Here is a 19,090-nt window from a genome sequence, read left to right as displayed (position 1 = left end):
CATTTAAATCTTTTAATGCCACTTTGGCAAAGCCAGAGGCCCAGTGAGGGCAAGTCTCTTATTAATAGAACCTTGGCATACATCACTTTTCAACTGTATAATGGCTCCCAGATGGAGCTCAAGTCTCCTGCATAAAAATAATCTATACAAATGCAATTTAGGTATTTTACTACAAGAGAAGTAATACCAATTGATGTATTACAATTCTAATCTGTTAATCAAAATCACTTCACATTAGGGTTAGAATGGCAATTAAATAGTTAAATGCATCTGACAAAGTGGGTGTTCACCCATGAAAGCTTATGCTCCAATACTTCTGTTAGTCTATAAGGTGCCACAGGACTCTTTGTCGCCAATTAAATAGTTGTCACCACGGCCTTGAATTTTCTGAGTCACTAGGCTCAAATACACAACACAACATTTGGAGATTTTTGTATTAAGTCCACATCTAAAGCTCCATTGCTAAGGGCAGAATTCCAGGAGCTCTGGCTTTTGCTAGTAAGAATCTGTGGGTCAGATTCTGATCTCAGTTAGGCCAGTGTAAATCAAGAGTAGTTCCCATTACTTCAGTGGTGTAACTGAGATCAGAATTAGGTTAAACAGTATTATGCTAAAATGCTGATTAATTTGAAATATTGATGAATAACCTCATCTTTTCAGGATCAGTTTTCTCCGATTATATTTTGCCTGAATTTGGTGGAAGGAAAGGCTTTAAAAAAAAAATTGAAGTGACACCAATATTAATTAAAATGGGCTTAAGCAATTTCTTAAGTGAGAAGGTGATTGTTAGTTGTCAGATGGAAAAATGGGAGAAAAGACTACTGGGCAATTATACTCCACTTGGGAGCCATTTACTCCTGGCTCTGTCACTGGCTTGCTACTTAGCCGTAGGTGGGTCAGTTAATTTCTCTGCCTCCGTTTACTCACTGAAATATTATATACACCTAGCTCCCAGGGCTAAAGTACATAAGCATTGGATGTGTCCCAGATAAGTGTCCTATACTGAAAAGTAATTTTTCACACCACATCCATTTACTGTCCATGTTGATTTGGTCTGTGTCTGTAGAGATGGGAAAAACTTTTTAATAGGCTTTTAAAATGTTAACAACAATTAAAAGGTATTCCAAAACCATTGAACAAGGGGCTCCTAATTCCTCTCTCTTGGGCATGGACTGTGTTTTTCAGGGAACAGTTACTACTCTTCTACTACTATTCCTGCACCATAGATCTTCAAGGATTAGTCCTATTGTGCACTTCTCAAAAGTAGTCATGGTTAGTAAAGTAAAAGTCACTACTAGGAACATTCAATTAGAGTTCTTTATTTTTTTACAGACACTATCACTGATCTCTGAAGCTGCTGACCTCACAGCCTCTTTGCTCACTCTGATGCTATAACCTTCTGTTTGCAGTGACCCTATGGTTCCTGGAGCAGTGCAGATTAAACAGATAACATGAATAACTGGAGTCAAAAAGAGTTTCAAATAACCTTTCAGACAGGCAGATGGGGAGAGGATAGCAGAGAGTAAAAAAATGAATTCACAGCAAAAGCAAACACTCACACCTGGCAAGAATTCAGCACACCAGCAGAATAAATTAAACATCTCAATAAAGGGAATATGGAAAAGCACCATCAAACAGCAATGCACATGCCATTATTTGTTCCTGCATTATACTCATTAGGCTTTTTAAATAAAATTCTGCTTTTGGAGTGTGTTAACCAGCTGTGCAAGATATTTACAGCAAAATTTGACATTATGCAAAACTTGATTGTTTTTTATTTACATCATATAAAAAGCCCTGGGTATGTTCATTGAAAGCTTGCTGAGGAGCATGAATCTTTCCAGTGAGCCTGGGCCCAGTTTGGAGTGAAAATGTTGATCGGTTTCTGGGTTTGCATCAATATCATATGAGACCTGTCATCTTGATGCCAAAGCAGGTGAAACTGAATTCTGATGTGAGTTTCACATTGAAGTTTTGGGCTAATTCTTGAGTGAGTCTGCTCTGTACAAACATTAAAGATCCCATAACACTTTGTAACAGAGTAGGGGTTTGCCTGGGTGTTCTTGGCCAAAATTTCACTTCTTGGTTATCCTTTTATGGCAGGAATTTCCTTCCTTACCTTGTGTGCCATGCTCTCCTTTAAAACACTCACTTTTTGGTTCAGGGCAAAATTCCCATTAAAAACTGAAAGATTGGGCTCCACGTGTCCACATTCAACAGATTTTATATATTCAAAGCACAAGGTAGGAAAGATTATTTAGCAGTAGGAATCTAGGAGTTAGTTGAAACTGGATGCCAAATGGTAAACCTTCTTTTCTGCTACTTAAAGATTATGACCAGAGAGCTTGGTGGAACAGTGAATGCCTTGCCTTTTGCCCTTAGGAGTTTGTTTCTAATTCTGTTTTAGTAATAATAACTACTGTCACAAAGTTTCTCCTCTACCTTGGTGGGTCCTGGGGTTATTGGCAGATTTGCTCACCCAGTGATCTTCCCCTCTGGTGGAACCCACTGTCTGGATCAACTCCTCCTGTGTCTGATCAGGAGTTGGGAGGTTTGGGGGGGAACCCAGGCCCACCCTCTACTCCAGGTTCCAGCCCAGGGCCCTGTGGATTGCAGCTGTCTATAGTGCCTCCTGTAACAGCTGCATGACAGCTACAACTCCCTGGGCTACTTCCCCATGGCCTCCTCCCAACACCTTCTTTATCCTCACTACAGGACCTTCCTCCTGGTGTCTAATAATGCTTGTATTCCTTAGTCAGCCAGCCAGCCAGCCACTCAACTCCTTGCACCTCTTACTCCCACACCACAAACTGCCGTGAGCTCCTTTTTAAACCCAGGTGCCCTGATTAGCCTGCCTTGATTGGCTGCAGGTGTTCTAATCAGCCTGTCTGCCTTAACTGGTTCTAGCAGGTTCCTGATTACTCTAGTGCAGCCCCTGCTCTGGTCACTCAGGGAACAGAAAACTGCTCATCCAGTGACCAGTATATTTGCCCTCGACCAGACTCCTGTACCCCACTGGTCTGGGTCTGTCACATAACCTTAACATTATCTCTGGACTAGAACTGTCAGTGAGTGGTGGTTGTAAATCAGAACTGATGTGCTTGTCATAGCCATGTGGGGAAATTCTGATAGGCCTTGCCTGCGCTCTGCCTTCAGGGTAGGACATACAGCCTCATTGTCTCTCAGATGAGCCTCTGAGCCGTCACACCATGAGTTCTGCCCAGCAAGTCCAAATGAGATAGACTTCTGGTCAGATTTGTATACTCTTCAGGGACTCAAGCACCTCAGCAAGTATATGCAGTGACACCCAGCAACCTTTTCAAAACATAGGTAGATTGGTCAACTGGAACACAGCATCCCAGGTCCTTAGGTTAGCATACAGAATAAAGGTTACAACATAGGCCATTCAGCCAAGCCAGTGCCATCAGCCAGCCAAGCTGCTATGAACTCCATTTCAGGCTCTGTCTCCTGTGTCAGTTCAAGGTGAACCACTCTGAATTCACATACCACCTGCTGGAAATTCCAGCTGTTAAGTGTTGATTGTTCAGTCCTTGAGACTTCCACTGTTTCCTGTTCTGCCCCAAGAGCACACACAACCCTTTTTGCCCCTATTAAGTAGCCATACCAGGCACAGTAACAAGGAATGTGTAGGATTCATAAACATATTAAAAAATCCCACTTCAGCATAGGGGGCATCTTAATTCTCCAGAAGATTATAAATGTTCTTCCTTAGATGATGCATTGCTGCTGATGTACTTTCACTTTCTCTTTGTGACAGGTGAGACCTCTGAGCTTGTCTGAACAGGTAATATCCTACCATTCTTTCATCAATATCCTTTTGTGGAAGCATTCTTTACTTACCAAAATGTGTTTAAACACTAGATTGTTTGTACTATGAAAATTTAAATAACTAGGGATTCTTGATTACATCCCAGTTGGCTTCAGAGAGCTGTTTGCATCCCTGCATTTATGAAAGAGAATTTGAATACATGCCTTTTATTAACTGTTTTTCTTATGGCCCTCTATTCCATTTACATTAACTCAAGATGAAAAAGTCACACTTTGTTACAGCGTAGCTAGGATACTGAGGATGGTTTTACCTGTCCTGCCTTTTACTAACTCCAGATGTTGATATTCTCTTTTCACTTTCCTGGGTTTTTTTACTCTCTCTTTAATCACTTTGCATTTTGCTGCATTACATACCTGTTCCAAAATAAAAAACAGTTGATTATGTCTCAACAGAGCCAAAAACTCAGAGAACACTATTATTTTATGCATTCGCTGCAAATAAAACAATGTTCTAGTGGAGAATTTGTTGTTCAAAGGTCAGAAGAATAAATTATAGTTGCACAGCAATTATACTCTGTCCCCTTCAATTTATGTAATATTCTGTATCAGCTATTAACTTTATGCTTTACAGTATATGTGCATTTGCTGTGAAAACATTTGTTGTGGATTTCCAGATTTCTGAGCATATTAATTCTTAATCAATATGTTCCATTAACATGGCATGACAGGGTTGTATAGAATTTTCCTTGCTATCGTAGAGTCAAGCTTGGGTGTAAAGGGGCACCTTAGAAATACTATAGGTAGATAGATGAAAGGCAGATTAGGTCAAGATGGAGCATGATATGCTGTGATCCATTGCCTCTATAGGTCATTTGTTAAAAGTAGTGCATGGCATGTTGTGATCTCCTGTTTTCATGGAGGTTGTTCTAATCAGGATGGAGCAGGGATATCACTTCTCTGGAGGCTGCTCACAGACTTATAACTCTCTCTAGTTTATCCTGGGGGAAAAAATATTGTATGGCAGGATTAGAAATGGGCCAGGTTGGTCCATGTCCGTTATACAGATGAGGACAGGCATAATATTAAAGATATTGGGATCAAGAGGAGGTTGATAAAGGTCCATTGCAGAGATGGAGCCAGGCTTGACATCTGGGGCACCTGGAGCAGGGATAAGGTTGGTTCTGGTCCATTACTGAGATCGGGCCAGACATAACGTCTGGGGCACTGGAAGTGGGTGAAGTCGGTTCCGCTCAGTTACAGAGATGGGCCCACACGGGGTGCCCGGGCCTGGGAAGTCGGTTCCGCTCTGTTGCAGAGGGGCCCACACGGGGTGCCCGGGGTGGTGGCAGGTCTGTTTCAGTCCGTTATGGAGACGGGCCCGCGGGGGGTTCCCGGGGCATTAGGGGGTCGGTTCCAGGCTGGTGCAGAGGCGAATGGCCCCATGCGGGGTGACCGGGGTGCTGGGAGATCGGCTCGGGTCCGGTCTCGAGACGGGCCCTGGTGGGGTGTCCGGGGCGGGGGGAGATCGGCTCGGGTCCGGTCTCGAGACGGGCCCTGGTGGGGTGTCCCGGGCGGTTCGGGTCCGGTCCGGTCCGGTCCGGAGACGATCGGCCCCCCTCACGCAGGTGCAGCGCCGTTGCACTGTCCCGTCAGGCGCTGCAGTCATTGGGGTGCCCCCGAGGCTTGGCCCCTCCCCGGCCCGGCCCGGCCCCGCCCCGCCGAGCTCCTCCCTGGGGGTGGGGACTGGGGAGGTCCTAAGAGTCACTCTCACAACCCCCCATTGAATGGACTCGTCCCCCTCCCCATGGAATGGATGCGCCCTCTCCTCTGATTGGAGAGTCCGCTGGACATTCTCGCTCTCATTGGCTGAGGGGCGACCAATGGGGGTGGGAGGAGGCGGCCCCTCAGGACGCCGCGCAGGGCGGGGCCCGGGGGATGTTAAGGTGCCGGGCTCGCCGCCCCCGCAGGAGGAGGAGGAGAGGCGGGAGCGGTCATGAAGGTGAGCGGGGTCCCCGAGGCTGGGGGGAGCCGCCAGGGTTGTGTCCCCCTAGCGGGGCGTGGCGTGGCGTGGCGGGCTCCTGTGCCAGTGCCCAGCCCGCGGCCGCCGCTGGCCCCCTCCGCCCGCCCGCCCGGCGCTGGGGCCAGGCCCGGAAGCCCCCGTGACTTGGCAGCCCGTGAGCCGAGCCCCCAGGGGCGCTCTCCCCCGGGGGGGCTGGTAGTGGGGAGACTCTGCCCCGCCTCTCCCAGGGCCCGGCCGACCTGGATACCCCGTGCAGGCTCCCGCTCGGGCCGAGCCCCGCTCTGCCGGGCTTGGGTCAGCGCCGCAAGCGCTGCGGATCCGGCCGCCGGGATCCTGCTGGTGAGGAGGGTCAGGGCCTGAGTCTTGCTGTGACTCGGCCTGGAGCCCGGTCATTTTCCGGTTTGGCTGCGGCTGAAGCGGCACCGCCGGGGCAGGAGGTGTGCGTAGGGCTGTGAGACCCGGTTCCAGCAATGGTTCACAGCGCGGTGTGGCTGCTCAGGCGTGTGCTTGGAAACAGCCCGTAAGACCAGACACGAGTTCACAGTGCAGTATCGACGTACCCTCAAGGGCTAGCTTGAGCTGACTTCACCTGCCCTGCAGGACCTGGAGGAGAGGCAAGTAGCTCTGCCAGATACCATCCACTAGCTCAAGGGTTCTCAAACTGGGGGTTGGGACCCTTCAGGGGGTCACGAGATTATTATAGGGGAGGGGGGGATTGTGAGCTGTCAACTTCCACCCCAACCCTGCTTTGCCTCCAGCATTTATAATGGTGTTAAATATAAATAAAAACACTTTATTATTTATTATTAACACTCAGAAGCTTTCTCTGTGAAAGGGGTCACCAGTAAAAAAAAAAAAAAAAGTCTGAGAACCCTAGCAGGAGCTGTTCAGGGCTTATAGATTGTAAATGGACCTGTTTTAATGATGAACTTGAGACCCGGTCTCGCTGTAGGGCTCTTTTGTACTAGCTGCTTGCCCCCTGAATTTGGTGAATGTTCATAGATCTTGGGTTGCACCAGATCCTGGTATCATGATCTGGCATATGCTCCAAGATTTAGTACAACTTCTATATGGCTCAGAGCATTCATGTGTATTTGTGCTAGGTCGATGTGATGGTGAGCATTAGGGCACAGTATAGACTCTGCAGTTCATTACATTTGAACTGTAGGGGATTCTGGGGGGGAAACTGGAAAAAAAGTTGGGCTTGTCCTCCTTGGTATGTGTCTCATGGATAAAGAAGCCATGAAACAGTCTCTCAGCCCCCTGCCCTCATTTTTACACTTACTTACACACACACACACACTCTCTGTTTCTCTTACTCTCATTTAGAAATCCCAGAGATTCTCCAACTAGGGATGACCAGACTTAATATGTCTAGAAGTCTTGGGAATCTGTTTTGTGAAAGTGTAATGCCTTGAGTGCACAAAGGTGCTGAATCCTTAGCAAAGGCTTCTATTATTCTCAAAGTTAGCTATTGAAGTTATATTGATAACAAAAACACAAGTTTTACACCAGAACTAATAATCCCTTCTCCTCACTCTGCTTCACTGTCACTACTTGACTCTTATGATGTCACCTTTCCTAAACTTCTAATTAGGACAGAACTTGCATATAGAAAAAACAAGCTGAAAACTGTCTTTAGGACTCCTATATACATAATAATAATTAATAATAAAATGGAGCACAAGTCCTGTAAAGAAAACAATTGGGCATGGAGGAGATAGTGAAGGGCTCTGGTTGAAAGGAGGATAAGGAGATACTAACTTGACTAGATAGCAGGTTATTTTTGTATACATCTTGCTTGCCTTTTGGCATGGTCTCATTCTTAAACAGGGTGGCCAAAACTTTCAGACATTCTCTACAGTATGTGTGGTTTAGTTACCTTTTCACAACATTCTTTCTGTACAAAGAATCAGCTGTTGATTAGATGGGTTATGGAAAGATTTCATGCAATATATATTTTGTATTTTCAATCAAAAGTGGCCAAACAAGCATACAAAATAAAATCTAATCAACACTTCTTTTTTTTTAGTGCTTATTTTAAAATAATCCATGATTGGTACATAAGAAAAAGAAAATATATTTTTCCTAAATATATACCCAGTAATGATGATGGTGTGTGGAGAGCTGCTACAGCCTATTGGATAGATAAACATAGGAAAACAGATGTTTAACTAGTTGGTAGCCTGATTGTTGCTACTCTTCATCATTGCCATCCTTATCTTTCCTTGGGCTGTTGCCACCCAACGAACCACTCATTTGGTCAACCAACCAAATGTCATCTCTGTTCTTCCTCATCTTCTCCTATGCAGAATTCATTCTTAAATATTGATTAAAAAACCAAAACTTTAATCAATTTTATACCATATTTACAGAAATATGCAAGTAGTTCCTTATTAAAGGTAAGCAGTCAAGAGAAAATTCTATCTGCTTTTTTTTTTAAAACCCAAGTTTTAAATACTGGTCAAATTAAATTTGAATTTTTTTGTTTTGTTCTTATTTGGTTAGGTCTTGCATGTAACTCAGCTTGGACATTAAAACTTACCAAGGCCTGTGGTGGATTCCCCATCACTGGAAATCTTAAAATCAAGATTGAAGGTTTTTCTAAGAGATGCTTTAAGTTCAGGGGTTCCCAAATTGTTCTTCATGAACTACGTTAGTATTTGAGCTTGATTGTTCCATCCATTCATTTCTCTAAGGTGGCACCAGAACCAGTAAAGTTTAGGAGCTGCTGTATCTAGTTCAAACAGGAAATAATTGATATAAATCCTGTGACCTGTGTTAAGCAGGAGGTCAGACTAGAGAACCTGCTCTGGGCCAGTTGCACTGAAGGTACAACCAGAACTAGATGAAGTTTCACTATTATGTTGCTATGTGCGAACACAAACTAGTGTTCAGATTCTCTACAGGAGGATGTTTTATTCCTCCCTTTCTCCCCCAGTAATTTCATACACTTAAAAAAAACAAAACAAAAAAAACCCACCCACTTTCTTCCATCCCCCTAATTATTTGGCTTTAACTACTTAAGTGTCCTTTTATTATGTTGATATAAGTGTTTTGAACCATGGCTTTCATACATGTTGGAATTATTATTAATGTAAGATACTACTAGACATTAACTATAAATTCCTTCATTAGCTCCTCAGGCCAAATGGTATTTATAAAAATTGCGCTAAACATGCCTAAATAATAAGCAATATACTACATTCAGATAGTAACAAAACATTTATAATCATTTGATCAAAATACTTACAGAAGAGCTAAGCCTGGGGGTGCTTAGACCAGTGTTGGTTGGCTCTAACTTGGTGCAGCAAGTATTAGTAGTGATCAGCTCAAGAGTTTATCCTTTAACAAACAAGTGATGTCATTGCCAATTGCTAACTTTGGCCAAATCCTGTTTTTTAGTTCATTTGGAGTCACTGCTGGTTCAACATGCACAATCCTTTTCTTATTATTAACTCTCTCTGATAATTGGGGCATCTTCTTCCTTCGATCTGATCAGTTACCTTTCAGGTCCATTTTTCCAGTTAAGCCACCTTCTTTCAAGGCCTTCTCACGACTGCTAATAAACCTGCACTTTACAAGATCTACAAAAAACATACATATTTTCTTTTAAAATTAATTTAATCATTTATATCCTACAATATTCCTAGATGCCCAGGTTCTGATACTGGATAATCCTTACTTCAGTACTATCCTCACTGAACCATAGAATTGCAGTTATTTTAATGTATTTAACTGTCTTATGAACTATAAACTATTACTCAGGAATGCTGGGCTGGCAATTGTGGTTTTTAAATTTCAATTTATTTTTGTCAGTCTCACATGTCTATTACAGAAATAATTAAAAGTGCTTGTAACAAGTGTTTTAGTCCTCATAGATTAAAAAGTGTATATCTTGTGGGTTGCTTTAAAAAAAAAAAATCTCAGCACAACTCATTCTTGTCTAGTAAAACTGGGATGGTCAGGGTCAACTTGAAATTTGCACAGGAAAATGAGTGTTGGTTAATCTACATTCTTTTTGGTATTAAATGTAGAAAATTGAGGTCTGGGTTAACAAGAACTTAAGTTCCTTAACTGTCAGTTTCTGAGGTGCTGACTGTATATTGGTAGCTCTTTGAAGACTGGCTTAACATGTATAAACAAGCATGAAGGTCTGATTACATACCTCAGCGGGAACATTTGTCTGTTAATGTACATTAAAGGGATTTTTATATGGTAGTTAAATCATTACTGCCCAACACTTTGCTCAATTTAGAGGGGATTTATTGCCATTTTCACTGCAAATAAGATTCTTTAAAATATACTGACAGTAACTGACTTAACCCACACAGGCATGAACATAAGGTTTTAATAGACACATGATGGCTGCATAGGGACAAAAATATGTAGTTTTTAGATTAATGGATCTTGTTGCTAAAGGAAACACGGTGACATAAGAATTTTAAGATGGGTTGAAAAATCCAGTGTTCTCAGGTATTCCTGTAACAGGGTGAACATCTTTAATTCCTTTTCACAAGAGTGTGTGGGAAGCTTTAAATTATGGTAGTGTCCTGGGAGCACTCCATGTGCAGGTCTCCTGTTATGTCTAGTGTAAATTCTACACATGGTGTGCTTGCAAGATTGAGCTGAGTAGATTTATTGTCTATGAATATTTGGTTCTGGTGGTGCCTATAATGTGCTAGGTGCAGTACAGCTGTAAAGGAACGCACAGTCCTAGCCCTGACAATGTTTAGAACCTCAGTGACACATTTAACTAGAGATGTTGTTGAAAACTTCCTATAGGAAAAAAAGAAGGCACAAGGCTTGTGTGGGCTGGAGATGTATGGAATCACTGAGGGGCATTTCTCATTGAATTTCAAGTTTATCTGAGTCTTTCTCATGGAAAGATTTAGATAAAATAACTTTTTAGTTTGTGACAGGGTTTATTATAGCTTCCCATTGGCTCTTATAAACTGGAATCTCAAAATTAGAGGAATGTTACCTACCATATTGAAGGGTACAAAATTCCTGGGTTATAATTCTGCATTAAATTACCACGAATATCAGAATGTTTTCAGTTAATTTTAGAATAAGTTTATAAATTCACTTTAAAATGAGTTTAGCTAGTGGCTAAAATGTGAGTTGAGTTAGAAACCCTTCAATCTCCAGATAAAATGCCCGTGCAGTTCCATGCATACCTAACTGATAAAGGCTTCTTCCTGCACTAGCATTTAACCTTGAAATCACAAACATATGTATTCCATTTTCTTTCTCTTTAGCTGTAAGACATCTCCCTGTTTAGTGTATTCCAGAGTGGTTTTGGTAAAGGCTTGAAAGACAAAATAGCTTTAAACATACCAATTTAAAATTCATTGCTTGGTGTTTTCCTTAGAAGTGCATAAATCCTTCAGTCATATCACTCGGCTTTCCTTCCAAGAAGGAAGGAACTGTGGTGTTGGCCTGATCAAGGAACACATCTTTCTTTCTTTCTTTGTGTAATCATTTTTGAGTCTAACTAAAAACTGTAATTGGACTTGCACAGTTTGTCTGAATCTTAAAAGTAGCTGCCTCCTCTAAGTGTAGAATACGTATTAGTGGATTGCCCTCCCCCTTGCAAGACACTCCAATATAAAATATTTCCAAGGATAACAAGTAATTCACACTTGAAACATGCGTATTTCAAAAGTGAATGTGTTTTGGGTGCTCCAGCTTGATTTTAAAAATCAAAACTTGGTCAGTGTGTATTCAGATCTGTTTATAATAGCAATTTTATTGTAAAGGCTACCGGTAGCTCCAGTTCTCCAGTGCAGAAACCCCACGTGTTGGGTATTCTTGTCTGGGTGTAATCTGCTTCCACAAAATCACCTTTCTCCATTTCCAGCAGCAGATTCTTTGCTGAGCCTGTGCTGTTGGCTATGGCCTGATTTTTGCTGGTTTTTCTCTCATCCTTCAAGTGTTTCTGCTCACTAACTGCCAGTCTTCCTTGTGGGTTCCTGTGTCTTTGCTGACTGATCCTTAGTCTGCTTCTTTCACTGGTCCACTCTCCTAAAACATTACCTTTTCAGGTTCTCTACCTTGCCTGCTTGTGCAATGCCCCCCACCAAACTGCTTTCAAAAGAGGCCCTTTGCTTATTTTAACTGTCCAGACCCCAGTTGAGAAGCACAGGACTAAGACAATTCTAAGAGTTATTACTGTGTTAAATTACTAGTACTCTAGGAATTCATACACCGCACTAGTGGGATGATGGTGTAACAGAATGAAGCATCTCTTCAATAACAAGTTATGCACGGGTAAGAATCTTAAAATGGAGTTAAGTTTCCTTTTTGCCTTTACTGTTTTCAGGCAGGAGCCACGTCCATGTGGGCTTCCTGCTGTGGGTTGCTGAATGAAGTCATGGGTACTGGAGCTGTCCGTGGCCAACAGCCAGGATTTGGGGGAGGAACTGGCCCATTCAGATTTGCACCAAATACGGACTTCTCCGCATATCCATCTTCAGGAGCCAATATAGTCTGCAAAGCCTGTGGGCTTTCATTTTCAGTTTTTAGGAAAAAGGTGAGTATAATTTATTAAACAATGCTTTACTAACACTAACTAATCTGTAGACCTGTCAGGAGAGAAGTATTTTCCCCTTTTAGAGATGATAAAACTGAGGCACCAGGTGGAGGGGTTTTAATGATTTGTTGAAGGTCACAGAAGAAGTTGATGTCAGACAGGATTAGAAGTTTTCTTATATTGCTTGTTCAAAATAACCAACGAAGTTGCTGAACAACTGAGTGATGGAGAAGCTGAGTAACAGAAAATCCACAAATTCACAATTAGTATTGTAGCATTTTCCTTAGAAACCAAGTGAACTTAATTGCAGTCTTAGCCCTGTGTCAGAGGAATACGGTTGGTTAGGAAGTTGAAAACCTAATCCACTGCAGTAGCCTATCACTTCACTTACAGTCAAACAAGTGAGTCAACAAAATTTACCAAATAAAATTGATTGGAATTTTGTTTAAACTATGGATGTATTTCAAAACCCAACGCATAGATGACTGACTGTTCTATGTATTTATATAAAAATAATGTAATCTGTAAGATTAGAGTCAATTTGGCAGGCCAGCATTATCTTGACCACTCAAGTGACCCAGTTCTCTGCAGCAAACTTAGAATAAACTGAAGCCCAGCTCTTTGATTTACAGAATCTAATATTCAGAGATTCTTACAACAGATCAATTTCTTGGCAGAGATTTCCCCCCCCCTTTTTTTTAAATCTACTGTGCTCTGCATTCCTTTTGTGGCAATGTGTCTGAGCAGCAGCTAAGGGTCCATAATGTCTCAATCTAAGCTTTCCTAGGGCTAATTTATTAAAATTCCAAAGAATGTGGGGAGAGAAAGATCTACGCTAATCATTGTGGTTGAGGTAGTTGTGTTAAGGGACTCATGACTGTTGGCTATACCAATTTCCTCTGCCTGTATGCAAATAGATCTCCTGAATTAGGACTGCTATTTATCTCAGGTTCTGTAAACTAAACACTGTCTAGAACTTAAGCCTGATTCAGTGTCCTCTGAAATCACTGGGAGCCCTCCCATTAACTTTAAGGGGATTCAGATCAGGGCTGTTGTGATTGGAGAATCAGGAATCTGAGGCTAACTGCTAGAGCTCCCACCATCCCTGTTCTCCAAGTTTTGTTAAATGCAGAACCATTTCACTTGTGCCTGAAGTGATCATCAGAGTTGCCCTTAGACCAGAGGTGGGCAAACCTGCCCAGCCCCATAGCTCCTGGCCAACCTCGGCTCCTCCCCTGCTGTCCCCCCTTCCTTGCAGCCTCAGCTCATCATGCCAGCAGCACAGTGGTGTGGTTGGCTCCAGCTGGGTGGCATGGCTCAGGGGCAGATTTAACAGTGAACACAGGGTGCAGCTCAGGACCGGCACACCCTGTGCGAAGGGGGCTGCACTGCGGAGGTAGGGGAGCAGGCAGGTGGTGCGGGTGGCGGGAATGTGGCCGGAGGACTCAGGAGGAGCACTGGGTGGCTGCACAGCCGGCTGGAGAGAAGCGGCCCTTTGAAGGGGAAACCGCTGTGTCTCTTGGGCTGCCTCTGCTCCTCCTGAGTCCTCCACCCATGTTTACAGGGCCACATTCCAAAAGGGGATGGGGAGGAGGGGGTTCCAGGGGGGTGGTTAGGGGCAGGGGATCCCAGGAGGGGGTGGTCAGGGGACAAGGAGTGGGTGGGGGGTGGATGGGGCAGGAAGTGGAAGGGGGTGGATAGGGAGCAGGGGGCAGGCTGTTTGGCAAGGCACAGCCTTCCCTACCTGGCTCTCCATACTGTTTCGCAACCCCAACGTGGCCCCCGGGCCAAAAAGTTTGTCCACCCCTGCCTTAGACCATCCTTGCCTCAGTCTACCTCCCTTTTTTCCCGTTGTTAGAAGAATTGTAATTCAGATTTGTCAGCCTGAAGATTCAGGAAAAGCGAACTTCTGATTTTAAACTCTAACTTCTGCATCTTCTGTTTGCTACTGTGGATGTGTCCCTTACAATTTATTCCCCTGTAAGGTTGACCTGTGAGATCTGGAAAGAGAATTTTTTCTTTTTCCCTACAGATTTTTTTTCTTTGCTGTGGAGATATTATTTCCTATGGTGTCTAGTTTCTTGTGGTAGGAGAGATGAGTTTAGGTGCCAACCTAAGACCTTAGCACGTCTCCAGGAAGGGTTGAGTATGTAACATTGACTCTTCTGTTTTCATATTAGAAATAGTAAGTCTAAATCAAGAGCTTTTTTTAAAGTTTGTGGTGTCCCTAGTTAGTTTTTTTTGTATACCGAGGTTATCCTACATGGCTTTGAGCGAAATGGATACATTGTAATTGAGCTACAAAGCACTAGCAGTGTATACAGTGTTTGGCTCTACTTAGAGCAGGGGTAGGCAACCTATGGCACGGGTGCCGAAGGCGGCACACGAGCTGATTTTCAGTGGCACTCACACTGCCCGGGTCCTGGCCACCGGTCCGGGGGGGCTCTGCATTTTAATTTAATTTGAAATGAAGCTTCTTAAACATTTTAAAAACCTTATTTACTTCACATACAACAATAGTTTAGTTATATATTATAGACTTATAGAAAGAGACCTTCTAAAAATGTTAAAATGTATTACTGGCATGCGGAACCTTAAATTAGAGTAAATAAATGAAAACTCGGCACACCACTTCCGAAAGGTTGCCGACCCCTGACTTAGAGTGATGGGGACATAGGAGTCTAATTAGAAAATTACCTTGTCCTTTACAGTTCATATCTTCCCTTAAATATTCTTGTCACATTCTTGCTTGAGGCTTTTGCAAACTGGAAAAAAATACAGGGTATGTCTACATGGCAAAAACAAACCAATCCACAGCTGAGAGTCTCAAGAGCCCAGGTCTACAGACTTAAGCTTGTGTTATGATGCTACAAATAGCAGTGTAGCTGCTTGGGCTCTGGTGCCCAGGGATGGGATGGGAGGCTTCAGAGTCCACATTCCAGCCTGAGCCAAAATGTCTACACAACTATCTTCAGTGCTGTAGCATGAGCCTGAGTCTAGGATACAAGACTTGTTGCTGTGGAGTTCTCTCCCCCCCCCTGCCCCCGCCGAAATACCCATAGTGACATTCTTTTATTACTCTGATGTATAACTGCTTTTAACAGTGTTGCTTTTTGGGTTTTTTTAGGGTCAAAATAAAAGCTTACATTTTATTTAGCCATTGAACTCTCTTTCCAAAACATCAGGGTCCCAGCCAATATCTTTTCAGAGGAGCTCTCTGGAGATTTTTATTTAGGAACTGCAACTTATACTTCTAGCCATTACCTCAGAGGAAGGCATAATTGTCTCCCATGACTGAATTTCCTAGTAGCACAGTGCAGAAAATGATATCTTCATGATTCCATCTTAGAACCTGGTTAGTATCTTGAATCATCAGAACTGAGTCTTAGTAATTTTATCCCAGTTAATGAGGTTACACTCAATTTTAAATATCTTAACGTAGTTCTCTGGGAATGGAAGGGGAACAATACGTCAAGGCTTCCGTAGTGTTTCTAATGGTGCTGAATGACTGTTACACTGCAGTCATTATACGTTGTCTTCTGTGACATTGCCCCTGTAGTCTCCACTGTCTTGTCAAGGGAAAACGTTTTAGAATGTGTTGGCTAACATTTTAAAAAACATATCTTCTAGTCAAGATGAGGCCTGTGGAATTGTGCACACTGTCATGTCATCACGGAAAGAGGATGTCTTGTATGCAGTCTCACAATCAGAATTTGCAGAAACAGTATCATGAAGGACAAAGAGGTTTTCAACCAAAGAGTAGCTATTCTCCAAATTTTGCTTTGACCTGCCACTTTTTAGTATATGCAGCTGTTGTGGGCATATACCTTGGTTCTATATTCTGGAAGTAAAAAGCTACCTTCAACAGCTGTCTGGTTCTTCTATAGATTTCAGCTGATGTATCTGAAGTTAAAGTAGAGGGGATGGAAGGTCTGCATGGCTTTGCAGAGTTAGTACTTGGGGAGGATGATAGTTCTTTGGTAAATCTTTCTTTTGCTGAGAGTAGGAAAACATTTTAAAAGGACACTCACTTTATATCAAACTTGTCTCATAGCCATTAATTCTTACAATTATAAGAGCAAAGATCACTAAACCTGAAAGATCAGATTTTTTTAAAATCATTTTTACATGGCACATTTGCCAGCACCTTGTATATAATCATACTTTCTCCTCTGTAGTCAGATTTCTCTTAGGTGTGTGAGAGAAACACTAAAAAAATTCCTCAGAAAATAGAAACAGACTTGGTGGCAGGTTTAGTACTTGAAATTACTTGCAACTCACTTTGAAATTGACTAGATTTCAAGTGGGTGTCCTTTTGAGTTAACTACAACTTTAAAGTATTTAAGTGTTGCCTTGTTAAAATTGATTAAATGTCTTGATAAATGTACTAGTCCTACAACTGCTCTGCAGAGTACCTGCAAAACTGTTTGACAGGCCAGTTTCATAGTACGTTTTCTGAGATGTCTAAGATTGTCAGCTGAAAGCATAAGAATAGCAGTGGGTGACAGAGGGTGTGTGAGAAGGAAATAGCAAACAGATTTATTTTTTACTCCTGTGAATATCTGGCGTACAGTTTAATGGCTTTTTTATGTCTTCCTTTTTAGCATGTGTGTTGTGACTGCAAGAAGGATTTTTGCTCAGTTTGTTCAATCTTACAAGAAAATCTCAGAAGATGTTCTACTTGTCACTTGTTACAAGAGACAGCATTTCAGCGGCCTCAGTTAATGCGATTGAAAATCAAGGATCTGCGTCAGTATCTGATCCTTAGAAACATACCAACAGATACTTGTCGAGAAAAAGAAGACTTGGTGGATCTTGTACTCTGCCATCATGGATTAGGTTCTGAGGATACAGACACTAGTAGCTTGCATTCTTCAAGGTCACAGACTTCTAGTTTTTTTACACATCCATTTTCTCTGTCTGTATCAGTGTCCTCCTCTCAAGGAGAACTTACAAATAGAAGAGGAAGCATAGAAAATGGAACACCTGTACAGGTACAGTACTACCAGTTGTGGTCTTACAATGACCTTATAAATGCTGTCTGCTACACTTAAAAAAATGTATATATACACATACACCCCCACCCACCAATGGGCGGGTGTAGGGTCTTCAGGAAATACCTTTTTTACATCCTGTGCTTGAAAATGGAATAACATGGGTAATTGGGACAAGACTGTGATCACTTAAAACTGTAATGGCTAACTTTAGCATAAGCTTTCCAATTTGTCATCTGTGACCTATTTAAAGCATTTTCCTTACTGTACCAGAGGGGGTTGTTATGATCTGCTTCATTGTATATGCAGGGACAAAGTGGAATGCTGCCTTCAAATGAAGAAGAAGAAGAAGAAGAAGAAAACACAGAAGAGCAGGTGAGACACATGAACCACCTAAAGAGTAAACTAGCTCTATTTGGCATCTGACACGGAAAACTATATAGAGCCTTCACACTGTTAATTTAGTTTGAGTGAACTAGGCTGTGGTGCTGCATGTTAACGATATTTGAAAATATTTGTTAAAAAATAAAATAAAATGGTAAATTCTTTAAACTATAGCAGGGATTAGCTAAAATTAGAACAGTAACTTTTTTGGTGACTTAAAGTTAAAAGCATAAGAAATAATTGGTGTGTTTCAGACCCCTATCATGTCCAGAAAGCGAGCAAGAGCATCATTGTCTGATATTTCAAGTCTGGAAGATATTGAAGGGTTGAGTGTTCGACAGCTGAAGGAAATACTTGCTCGAAATTTTGTCAACTATTCAGGATGCTGCGAAAAATGGGAACTTGTGGAGAAAGTGAGCAGGCTGTACAGAGAGAGTGAGGAAAATCACACGACACGTAGGTGTTTAGTTCTTTTTTTCTTGAAACTAACTCTTGTTCCCTAGTGACTGGCTTTGACAATGAGTATTGTGAGTGCTTTTGTCAGCTGCAACAACTGGAAAGCTATTAACTGTACTAGCTGTGTCCAGAATAGCTGAAGCTGTGCTAGATCTGGCATGTGAGTTACACTGTTGATCAGTATGTGACATTGGCTCGTAAGATTGTGCTGTTTTGGTGACTTGAAGCTAAATAAACTTGATCACTCTCGCTTCAGCCTTCCTCAAAGTAGTTAAATTGGTAACAACACCATTGAAAACCAACCCACTGGAGAAAGTGAAATTGTGAAACCCCAGTGAAAGGCAGGGGGTGTCAATTAAGTATTAGTGGGATTTTTTTTGACATAGAAAAAATCTTTCAGAAGAGAACTCTTACTTTTTAGTGATGTTACTACTTTTCAATGATAAAAGCTACACTGGCAAAAATCCCTCCTCCGGAGGACCAGTCTCCCTATGGACTAGCTGTGAAGCCATTGCTGGGACAAGTGATGGTTTTCTTATCAAAGTTCTGGTGTGTTTTTTTCCCCTAAAACTAGCATTTTAACAAATGGCTGCACTATGGTCCTAAACTAAGCACAACTGAGTTAAATTGTCACAATTATACTGCTCAGATACAGCATTATTTTGGTACAGTTAAATGTCAACTTCAAGATTTTTTTTCCTGTTTTCTCTAACATCTTTCACATTTTGTAAGATTAATACTCGGCTCTACTTTCCATCATACAACATGGCTGCCCTTTAATTCTACATAGTTACTAAATGTGTCAGTCTTGTGCCCCAATAGCAATTTTTGTAAGTTGTATTTGGCCCTGTTAATATTGCATATGTATCTGTAGTGATCAGTCCTTTACAAAGAGGGGAGGTAAGTATTATC

At 42.1% G+C, this 19,090-nt stretch overlaps 2 protein-coding genes across 8 annotated transcripts in view; one reads left to right on the top strand and one right to left on the bottom strand.

Annotated features, from left to right (window-relative positions):
* Window positions 1-19,090, top strand: part of RNF34 (ring finger protein 34) — a 33,542-nt gene that overhangs the window by 11,654 nt on the left and 2,798 nt on the right. For 2 of the 5 annotated variants that reach the window (XM_039505287.1, XM_039505286.1), the window contains 5 exons: window positions 3,779-3,805; window positions 12,135-12,344; window positions 16,949-17,338; window positions 17,648-17,713; window positions 17,977-18,178. In XM_039505287.1, the coding sequence (XP_039361221.1) occupies window positions 3,779-3,805; window positions 12,135-12,344; window positions 16,949-17,338; window positions 17,648-17,713; window positions 17,977-18,178 (895 nt within the window). Of the gene's footprint in view, window positions 1-3,663; window positions 3,806-5,660; window positions 5,789-6,223; window positions 6,424-12,134; window positions 12,345-16,948; window positions 17,339-17,647; window positions 17,714-17,976; window positions 18,179-19,090 lie in introns of those variants that run through there. The other 3 variants (XM_039505290.1, XM_039505288.1, XM_039505289.1) reach the window with 3 other exon arrangements.
* The window catches only part of KDM2B (lysine demethylase 2B), a 196,888-nt gene continuing 185,712 nt past the window's right edge, over window positions 7,915-19,090 (bottom strand). Inside the window, exons 24-27 of one of the 3 annotated variants that reach the window (XM_039505277.1) lie at window positions 15,042-15,109; window positions 9,063-9,396; window positions 8,355-8,546; window positions 7,915-8,129 (exon numbers count right to left, since the gene is read on the bottom strand). Coding sequence is in view for 1 of the 3 variants with exons in the window: in XM_039505275.1 (XP_039361209.1) it covers window positions 9,388-9,396 (9 nt within the window). In the remaining 2 variants the exon portion in view is untranslated. The remainder of the gene's footprint in view (window positions 8,130-8,354; window positions 8,547-9,062; window positions 9,397-15,041; window positions 15,110-19,090) is intronic. The other 2 variants (XM_039505271.1, XM_039505275.1) reach the window with 2 other exon arrangements.

The sequence above is a fragment of the Mauremys reevesii genome, linkage group 18 (assembly GCF_016161935.1).
Source record: "Mauremys reevesii isolate NIE-2019 linkage group 18, ASM1616193v1, whole genome shotgun sequence".
Classification (NCBI taxonomy): domain Eukaryota; kingdom Metazoa; phylum Chordata; order Testudines; family Geoemydidae; genus Mauremys; species Mauremys reevesii.
Note: the sequence above shows the minus strand (reverse complement) of the source record. Positions and strands in the feature narration are given on the sequence as shown.